Genomic DNA, 10898 nt, shown 5'->3' on the forward strand with positions numbered 1-10898 from the left:
TTCATCAATTTCATCATGTGCAGTGTCAATGGGTGTTTTGAAAGGCACTTGTGTGTTTGCTCATGTACATAAAATATACACCATGTATCTATATAATATTTTATCAATACGTGTGTAGGTTTGCATATTCAAATGGAAATTCATTTTTAAATGTAACCTTTAATTAACTAGGCAAGTCAGTTAAGAACAAATTCTTATTTACAATGACGGTCTAGGAACAGTGGGTTAACTGCCTGTTCAGAGGCATAAAGACAGATTTTTACTTTGTCAGCTCGGATATTCGATCTAGAAATCTTTCGGTTACTGGCCCAACGATCTAACCACAAGACTACCTGCTGCCCCAATAGTATTTATGTTACCCACATTGTTTCTTCTTAACTGGTTATAATAAACGGTGCATACTTTTCGTGTCTTATAATGTGTTCATGAAACAACAAAAAATGCTATTGTAGACTATGCTGAACAGCTATAAAGAAAGAACTGAAAGACCTTCCAGTGCGTGTGTGTGTGTGAGAGAGAGAGAGAGAGAGCATCTTGCCAGTTGCTCCTCCAAGCTGTAGGTGGCGATATGCTTTGAAATATCGCGTCATTGGCACAACTGTATCTTTCTATCAATGACGTGGACTTTCATTGTAAGAATTTACTGCAGCCTTGCTGCTTTACACACAATATATTTGTCTGCGATATAATCGCATGCTACGACTATTTTGACAATTGTCTATAAAGTAGCCATTATTGTAGTATTTATTAGTAGGAATAGAAGGTCTGAGACGTTTGAAAACGGTGGTGATTTCTCAGTGAAACAGGTAAGTACTTTCACTAACGTTACTGTACCAAGAAAAGGTTACTTTGCTGCGCTGTCACCACGTTAGCTGCCAACGTAGAAACTGTCGCACGCTAGAAGAGAAACAAAGTGTAACTTTAGCTAGTCAGCTTAGTTACTAAGTAATTGCAATGACATTAAAATAAAGTTGGAACAACGTATCTTACAGTAGCTAGCTCCTATATGCTTCCTCCATTTGTTTTGTCTAGATAGGCTACATATAGCAAACCATGGTAGTCAACATGTCAGTTAGCTTTTCTATTGTGTTTGATTGTGAAAACAGAAACTTTCATTTGTATTCTCCCCCAGCCCCCCACCCAAAACTCAGGATGAGTAAAAACAAGGTGTTGAATCTGAAGGACAAAGTCGATGGCAACGAGATGGATCTGAGCCTATGTAACCTCACTGAAGTTCCTGTTAAAGAACTGGTAGGCCAACAACGACACACTCACACCACATTACTTTTTATAACGCCATGTATTATAGGCAGTAGTCTTGTTGTCATACTGTTATGTGTGCGCTTTCAGGCTGCCTTCCCGAAAGTTACAGTCCTGGATCTGTCCTGCAACAACATCACCTCCCTGCCTGTGAGTAACCTTGAATGACCCCATCCCCAAAGCCACACACTGGTCACCACAATCTTCAGTTCGGTCAGTTGTGTTAGTGCTGGACTGGAACTAAATCCTGCTCACAGTGTTGCTCTCCTCTGAAGATAAGTGGCGAATGTCTTTAAAGTAGATATTCTGGTAGCCAACCCAGCCAGATGGTCAAGGAGTTGTACTACTGTGTATTAACAAGAGGTATATGGGTAGAGGAGGAGAGGGGTGTAAGAGTTAGCAGCACTAGTGTACTTAGCAGCACTTTCCTCTGAGCGTTGAACTTGCGCAGACATTCCACTTTCTCCTGTCTGTGGATCATAGAAGCCACGGCGGAATGTTGCTGTAGGAGGGGAGAGAGATGAGTATTACAGACTGTACATAACTGTGTGTGTGTGTCCAGCTGGAATTCTGCAGCCTGAGCCACCTGGTCAAGGTGGACCTCAGTAAGAACCAGCTGACTGTTCTACCTGATGATCTGGGTCGCCTTGGCAACCTGCAACACCTGGATCTGTACAACAACAAGCTGACCATTCTGCCAGTCAGCTTCTCACAGCTCAAGGTAGGTAATACACACACTATAACTGGGAATTGCTAGGGACCTCATGATACTAAACGGTGTCTAACCACTGAAGTCATTAACCAGACAAAGATCTGCCCACTATTTAATTAGAAAACAAAGGAGTTGGCATGCTTCACCATTGGCACCCATGTATCTTTTTTTTTTACCAGGTAAGTTGGCTGAGAACATGTTCTCAATGACCTGGAAATAGTAATGATCCAATTGGAAGCTGGGGAGGATTAGGTGGCCACACCCCTACAATAAATGCCATTAGATCTTTAGTGACCATAGCGTCAGGACACTCATTTAACATCCCATCTGAAAGACAGCACCCTACACAGGTCACTGTCCCCAATCACTGCCCTGGGCCATTGGGTTGTTTTTAGACCAGAGGAAAGAGTGCCTCCTACTGGCCCTCCAACACCACTTCTAGCAGCATCTGGTCTCCCATCCAGGGACTGGCCAGGACCAAACTGACCAGGACCAAACCTGCTTAGCTTCAGATGCAAGCCAGCAGTGGGATGCAGGGTGGTATGCTGCTGGCCAAGATCTGCCTGGGTATAGTAGTTAGTTCCCCTCCGAAGCTCTTCTGGAACAATAGTTCTAGCAGGCAAACTACAGCACAATATAAGGCCCATGTTCACTGGTGCCATTCTGCTGGAAATACATTTGACCTGGAACTAGAGTGAATTTATTCAGAGCAATTACGAGTCCCAAATAAGTGGTCTTAATGTGTGGGTGTATGGAAATACTGCTGACTTGGCAAAATGAGTTAGCGATGATACTTCTCATGTAATAGAGGAAAAATAGACATTTCCCAAACATCAGCGTACAGACAGCTCAAATGTATTCACCCCCTGGCTCCCAAAAGTCCCAGTATTCTCCTGGCATTTTTACTACTATTATTAATTCATATGGCCATCTACTTAATTCTATAATATATAGCAATATTTACTGTTCATTTATTTTTGGTGGACACAGATATTATGTGTAAAGCTCTGAATGAGCTGGGAATAAACTTTGAATCCAACCATCAACAGTAGGAAAGGCTAACTGTACTCGGCCAATCCATAACCTTTTACGACAATCTGAAAATTATATTGTTAGACAGTTAATTACAAACCGTTTTAAAAACATGAAGTCGTATGTGCCTTTCATCACCAAGACTACACAATAAACTCTACAATTAGCCAGTTATCTTTGGGTAATATTGGTGAACTCAACACGACCACAGTGGCATATGGATGGAGGTTGAAGACAGAAAACACTTTACACAGTCTCAACAGTCTTCTTTTCCCCTTTTGTCTGCGTGTGTGTTTGTGTCCGCAGAACCTGAAGTGGCTGGATCTGAAGGACAACCCTCTGGAAATCAACCTGGCCAAGGCTGCAGGAGACTGTCTGGATGAGAAACAGTGTAAACAATGTGCTGCCAAGGTAAGACCGGGATGGAGAGAGAGATGGGAAGGTAGGCAGAGGGAAGCTGAGGAGATTCAGAAACTCTTGGAGGACAATGGAAGTTGATAATAAAGTTTCTTCATAAGAGATTACATTTTTATTCAACTAGGAAAGTCAATTAAGAACAAATTCTTATTTACAATGACGGCCTACCCCGGCCAAACCCTAACGACGCTGAGCCAATTGTGCACTGCCCTATGGGGCTCCCAATCATGACCAGTTGTGATACAGCCTGGAATTGAACCAGGGTCTGTAGTGATGCCTTTAGCCCTGAGATGCAGTGCCTTAGACCGCTGCGCCACTCAGGAGGATAGAGAGAGGAAGGAGACGTTGAGATGGACTAGAGGTTTGTTGGGTTCTAGCATGGTGCAGTGTAATTTCAACTACAATGTGATTGTAGGTTCTCCAGCACATGAGGATCCTTCAGGAAGAGGTAGACAAAGAGAGGGAGCGGCGCCTCCTAAAGGACAAAGGTAGGTACTACGATACCGTTGCCAGTGGTCAGTCATCGGGCTCCGCCTGGGTCTGCGTCCAACATGGCGCCCTTTTCCCTCTGTAGTGCAGTACTTTTGACCAAAGCATAGGGCTCTAATCAAAAGTAGTGCACTATATGGGGAAAAGGGTGCCACTTTTCCCCATATAGCCTAGGATTGCTAGAAGCTATCAAATAAAATGCTATTGGTCGCATGCACATTTAGCAGATGTTATTGCAGGTGTAGCGAAATGCTTGTGTTCTTAGCTCCAACAGTGCAGTAATATCTAACAATACACACAAATCTAAAAGTAAAAGAATGGAATTAAGAAATATTAGGTTGAGCAATGTCGTAGTCCGGAGTATAAATATGTATGTATATGTGTGTGTGTGTGTGTGTGGTAGGCTGTATAGACATTATGGACAGTATGTGGATATAATATGTAGTATATCTGAAGAATACGTGGATAGAATAGTAAATGTACAGTAATAGTTGAATAGGATGGTATTGACTAGAATACAGTATATACATTGTGAACAGTATGTTAACATGATTTAAGTGACCGGTGTTCCATTGTTAAAGTGTTCCATGTCTATGTTCATAGGGCAGCAGCCTCTAAGGTGCAGGGTTGAGTAACCGGGTGGTAGCCGGCTAGTGACAGTGACTTAAGTTCAGGGCAGAGTACTGGATGGAGGCCGGCTAGCGATGGCTATTTAACAGTCTGATGGCCTTGAGATAGAAGCTGTTTTTCAGTTTGTTGGTTCCAGCTTTGATGCACCTGTACTGCCTCTCCTTCTGGATGATAGCGGGGTGAACAGGCAGTGGCTCGGCTGGCTGATGATCTTTTTGTCCTGTGATCTTGGGTGCCGTGTAGCGTTGCACATTTTGGGGAATATTCAGAGATGGAAACTTTCCGTGGGAATTAACGGAAATATATGAAAATTAATATTAATACTATTTAAATGTAGATGTTTTTTGCTTTGGATATATTTACCATATCATATGGAGACAGAAACATAAACCTTTTACCTTATCATAAGTAGACATACATGCAAATGATTAAATCCTTCTAATAGAAAAAATAAAATAAACATTTAGTTACGAATTGAACTTTAATTAAATGAGTTGACTCTTCACATGGGATGATTTCACTGAACAACAAAATAAATGGAATATTGAATGATCCCCAATGATCCATCGCATCTCCCAAAAAACGTTTTCAACAAACATCTGTAAAATAATAGTCTAGAAACTAAAGCTTTGGTTGTCTTCCTCTCAGGCTTCCATGTCTTCTCCCTGGACCTCATCAATGTCCACCTCTTAAACATCAGACTCTTCTTCACTGTCACTTTCCAACCCTGTTGAAGATGGCTCGTTGTCAGGCTCAAAAGCCCAAAATTTGTCCGGATGGCCACCAATTTTCAACCCTTGTATTGGTCAGCCTGTTGTGTGCTTTGGTGTGTGTGTTCCCAAACAAGGACCAGTTGCGCTCTGAGGCGGATGATGTTGGTGGGATTTGGAGGATGATGGAGACAACAGGGGAAAGGGCCTCAGATCCACAAAGTCCCTTCCACCAGGTGACTGATGAGATATGTTGTCACGACTACCATACTGCATCTCCATCCCAAAGCCCTTGCTTGGAAGTGTACTTCGCCAGACTGCCAAGAACCTTGCCCCCGCCCAGGCCAAGGTGGCGAGACACGGTAGTGGTGACACCATAGGCCTTGTTGATCTCTGCACCAACATGTACTCTGCGGCGTGTATGATCTTCAGGCAGAAGTCTTCACGCTTTTTGATGTATTTTAGAACTGCAGTTTCCTCTGCTTGGAGCAACAGTGAAGTGAGCAGGGCAGTACGGATTTCTTCTCTTACATCTGCAAGCAGAGTTTGAACATCAGACAGGATGCCAGACAGGATGGCATTGTCTCCCTCAATCCGTGCAATGGCTACTGCTATATGTTTCAGGCTGATTACCACTCTCTTCCAGAATACATCATCCAGGAGGATCCTCTTGATGGGGCTGTCCATATTGGCAAACTGTGATATGGCCATTTCTTGGAGAGACTCCTTCCTCTCCAGGAGACTGTCAAACATGATGATAACACCACCCCAACGGGTTGTTGCTGGGCAGCTTCAATGTGGTGCTCTTATTCTTCTCACTCTGCTTGGTGAGGTAGATCGCTGCTATAGCTTGATGACTCTTCCCGTACCGAACCATTTCCTTGGCTCTCTTGTAGAATGTATCCATTGTTTTCAGTGCCATGATGTCCTTGAGGACCAGATTCAATGCATGAGCAGCACAGCCAATGGCTGTGATGTGAGGGTAGGACTCCTCCACTTTAGACCAAGCAGCCTTCATGTTCGCAGCATTGTCTGTCACCAGTACAAATACCTTCTGTGGTCCAAGGTCATTGATGACTGCCTTCAGCTCATCTGCAATGAATTGACTGGTGTGTATGTTGTCCCTTGTGGCTGTGCTCTTGTAGAATACTGGTTAAGGGATGGAGATGTAGATAATTAGTCCTAGCCCACAAACATTCAACCACCCATCAGAGATGATTGCAATACAGTCTGCTTTCTCTATGATTTGCTTGACCTTCACTTGAACTCTGTTAAACTCTGCCTCCAGCAAATTAGTAGATAAAGCATGTCTGGTTGGAGGGGTGTATGCTGGGCGAAGAACATTCAGAAATCTCGTTCAATACACATTGCCTGTGAGCATCAGAGGTGAACCAGTTGCATACACTGCTCGAGCATGACATTCCTCAGCATTTCTCTGACTACGTTCCTCCATTGAGCAAAAAAAAACTTCTGATTCCAGGAGGACCATGAGCTGTTGCTGTCGATAAGGTGTCTGCTTCATCATTTTCACCTCGAATAGAAGCAGAGGGACTTTAGTCAGAGGTAGCTTGTTGTGAGCGCTGAGGGAACTTGGCCAGATGATTCTGCATCTTTGTTGCATTCTTCACAAATGATTTGACACAGTATTTGCAAATGTACACAGCTTTTCCTTCTACATTAGCTGCAGTGAAATGTCCCCACAGATCAGATAGTGCCCGTGGCATTTTTCTGTTGCGCCTTCTTCACCACACTGCGGGTGGACCATTTCAAATAGTCAGTGATTGGTACGCAGAGGAACTTGAAGCTTTTTACCTTCTCCACTGCGGCCCCGTCGATGTGAAAGGGGGCATGCTCCCTTTGCTGTCTCCTGAAGTTCCACGATCTGTCCTTTCGTTTTGTGGACGGATAGGGCTGCACTCAGTGTATCCTGCCTTGTCAAATTGTGCTGTTAAGACACTGATGCCCTTTTCAACCACGTACCTATGTGAGAGTAGATTCTTGGCCCTCACTAGCATGAAAACTAAATACAGGCACAGACTGTGGGTGGAAAATGATTTAAGACTGAGACTCTCCAATTCAACCCAATATTGCAGAGTTATGTGCATCCTTTCAAGCACACCCTTCTCATTAACCTGTGGTGAGTTATTCACAATTGTTGATGAACAAATAAGGTTTTATATGTAAGATGGCTAACTAAAGAGCTACATTATTGATTATTATATTATTATTTGTGCCCTGGTCCTATAAGAACTCTTTGTCACTTCCCACGAGCTGGGTTGTGACACAAACTCTCACTCATTATTATATTTAATATATGTATCATATAGTGTGTGTGTGTGTGTGGCAGGCTTACAATGATGGCAAAAAACAACATTTGAGAGTGCGCTGACCCTGGTGCTAGAGGGGATATGCGGCTGGAGGTGGAATGTTTGAAGGGGTACGGGACTATAAAAAGTTTGGGAACCACTGGTCTAGGGTGTCAAGTAAGGTGATATGATCCTTAACTAGCTTCTCAAAGCACTTCATGATGACAGAAGTGAGTGCTACTGGTCGATAGTCATTTCATTCAGTTAACTTTGCGTTCTTGGGTACAGGAACAATAGTGGACATCTTGAAACAAGTGGGGAAGGCAGACTGGGATAGGGAGAGATTGAAAATGTCCGTAAACACTCCAGCCAGCTGGTCTGTGAATGCTCTGAGGACGCGGCTAGGGATGCTGTCTGGGCCGGGAGTCTTGCAGGGGTTATCACGTGGTTAATATGTCTTACTCACGTCGGCCACGGAGAAGGAGAGCCCACAGACCTCGAGAGTGTCCAGCGTTGGTGGCACTGTATTATCCTCAAAGGGGGCGAAGAAGGTGTTTAGCTTGTCCAAGGGCAAGACGTCGGTGTCCACGACGTTGCTGGTATTCCCTCTGTGATTGTCTGGAGTCCCCGCTGCATACGTCTCACTATGGATTCACTCGTGATATTTCATACTGTTTTAATATTGTTAGCTCAGAGCAGCTGATAGTCAGTAATATCTAGCTTGCCATGATTATAGCTAGGAATTTGATTAAATTCAATAAACATTATTATTCCCCACTGGGCAATCATTGAATGAGACAACAAACATGTTATTGGAAGCCGCAGGAGAGTGTACAAAACATTAAGAACACGGAGTGAACATATCAAAACTTTATGTTTATCTTTTTTCTTTCTTCCATGGCATTAGAACTGGAAAAGAAGAAAGAGACGAAACAGAGAGAGAGGGAGGCGAAAGAGAGGGAGGCTCGTAAACGAGAGAAGGCAGAGGGGAAGGAGAGGAAGAGGAAGGAGTACAACGCTCACATGGCTGCCTTAGCTGTCCAGGAACAGAAGAATAAGAGAAAGGAGGAGAAGAAAAAGCGGAATGGACAGATGGCAGCAGGTATGTAATGGGGGCGTTCCAGGTTGTCTTTAATGCAGTTGTGCAGTGCACGTGTTGACTATACAGCGAACATCACTTACTCACTTCTCTCTCTCCAGATAAGAAAGCAGCAGCTGAATCCACCCCCAAAGCCCAAAGACGTTCTCTCATTGGCGTGCTTTTCAAGCTCCTCCTCCTGGTGCTGCTGGGATTGGCTGGAGTTGTCGGGGTATGTCATCTGACCGGGCTAAAGGAGGAGGCGGTGTGCGCGCCAATCAACATTGCTGTGGATGACGGCCTATCCTGGATCCGGGAACATGAAGTAGATGTGAGGGTCAGAGAGCTGGTACAGGAAGTTGATATCAGAGCCAGAGAGCTGCTGCAGAAACTAACCTCTCTGGCGCCGCATTTCCTCGAACCGCTCGGCGTCGCACCCACGGCAACGGAACCTGTGGAAACGTTAGAAAACTGAGTAAGGAAGGAAGGTAGGACTGACGAGAAAAAAAGAAAGATAGACGACCAGCTTAAATTCCTATGGAATTGTCCTTTCGTCGCTCCTGGTTTCCTCTGTTTTGTACGCTCTCTTTTTAACCAGTGGCTGTCTGCGTCACAAGTTACTCACACCCTAGTCTCACACCCTAGTTCCCTAAAGTGTGGGACTCTATTGCAAAGTAGTGCACTATTAAAAAGGGAATAGGGTGTGATTGGAGGCTTTCCCTGTGACTCATGTGCACACTCCCAAGTCAACCCCCAGCCCCTACTACCCCCTAGGCACGGTAGATCTGAAAGGTCTGGATAAGTGTATTCAATATGGTGGAAATGCAAACTTGCCCATCACAGGGCAAGGTCAAGATACAATATATATACCACACCTGTCCATTCCTTTCATATCTACACAGGTGCACAGGACGTAAAGGGTAGGGGTTGATTTGGGATTGGGCAATAGTAACAGATTCCGTCTGTGCTGCGTCAAAGTCTTAAGAGTCCAACTGGGCCTCCCGAGTGGCGCAGCGGTCTACGGCACTGCAGTGCTAGAGGCGTCACTACAGATCCAGGTTAGATCCCTGGCTGCGACCGGGAAACCCATGAGGCGGCGCACAATTGGCCCAGCGTCGTCCGGGTTAGGGGAGGGTTTGGCCGGATGGGGATGTCCTTGTCCCATTGCGCTCTAGCGACTCCTCGGTCGTCTGTTGCACAGTGTTTTTTCCAACACATTGGTGCGGCTGGCTTCTGGGTTAAGCGGGCAGTGTGTCAAGAAGCAGTGCGGCTTGGCAGGGTCATGTTTCGGAGGACGCTGTCCACCTTAGCCTCTCCCGAGTCCGTATGCGAGTTGCAGCGATGGGACAAAACTTTAACGACCAATTGGATATCACGAAATTGGAAGGCAAAAGGGGTAAAATATTATTATTATTATTATTTTTTAAATAGACTCCCAACTGCCAATCAGAGCCAGGTATTGGCCAGAATTTGAGCCAATCAGATCATAATATAAATGGTATCTGTGGTTGGTTGGTTGGGGCAGTCTGAGCATGTGCAGTGAGGCTGTAAATATGGAGTAATCCTGTGTCTTCCATCTGGGGCAAGTTGGCTGCATTCATTTTTGTAACGCTACATCTCTGCTCAAGGACTGTCAACATCAATAAATGCCTTTAAGCTGGAGGATTGTCTCTGTAGTTTTTGCAGAGATGTGTATGTGAGAATGGAGCATTGTGGCATGCCTCAGTTTATTGAATCAATGGAAAACCTTATTCTATAGCAGCCACGGGCCAGGGGAACCTTCTTCCAATCAAAACGCACCATTCCAGGTATCCGACTGTACCCAGAATGCCTTGCTCCGACACTGGCCTACAACAGTAGGCCTGATTACCAACAATGACAAGACCGCCTACAGGGAGGAGGTGAGGGCCCTGGGAGAGAGGTGCCAGGAAAATAACCTCTCACTCAATGTCAACAAAACAAAGTAGGTGATCGTGGAAACAGCAGAGGCTGCACACCCCTATCCACATTGATGGGACTGCAGTGAAGGTGGAAAACTTCAAGTTCCTCTGCGTACACATCACTGACTATTTGAAATGGTCCACCCACACAGACAGTGTGGTGAAGAAGGCGCAACAGCGCCTCTTCAACCTCAGGATGCACATTTGAGAGCATCCTGTCGGGCTGTATCACCGCCTAGTACGGCAACTGCAGTGCCCGCAACCGCAGGGCTCTCCAGAGGGTGGTGCGGTCTGCCAAACGTATCACTGGGGGCAAACTACCTG

General features: G+C 45.0%; 1 protein-coding gene across 1 annotated transcript; it reads left to right on the plus strand.

Moving 5' to 3' along the window:
• The first annotated feature begins 599 nt into the window (after nucleotides 1-599).
• On the plus strand, nucleotides 600-10296 carry LOC110499428 (leucine-rich repeat-containing protein 59). The gene is made up of 8 exons (XM_021576569.2): nucleotides 600-806; nucleotides 1133-1251; nucleotides 1351-1410; nucleotides 1823-1981; nucleotides 3311-3415; nucleotides 3837-3909; nucleotides 8464-8658; nucleotides 8757-10296. The coding sequence occupies exons 2-8, from the start codon at nucleotides 1153-1155 to the stop codon at nucleotides 9107-9109; spliced, it is 1044 nt and encodes a 347-aa protein (XP_021432244.2). The 5' UTR covers nucleotides 600-806; nucleotides 1133-1152; the 3' UTR covers nucleotides 9110-10296.
• The last annotated feature ends 602 nt before the right edge of the window (nucleotides 10297-10898 follow it).

The sequence above is a fragment of the Oncorhynchus mykiss genome, chromosome 20 (genome assembly GCF_013265735.2).
Source record: "Oncorhynchus mykiss isolate Arlee chromosome 20, USDA_OmykA_1.1, whole genome shotgun sequence".
In the NCBI taxonomy this organism is placed as follows: Eukaryota; Metazoa; Chordata; class Actinopteri; order Salmoniformes; family Salmonidae; genus Oncorhynchus; species Oncorhynchus mykiss.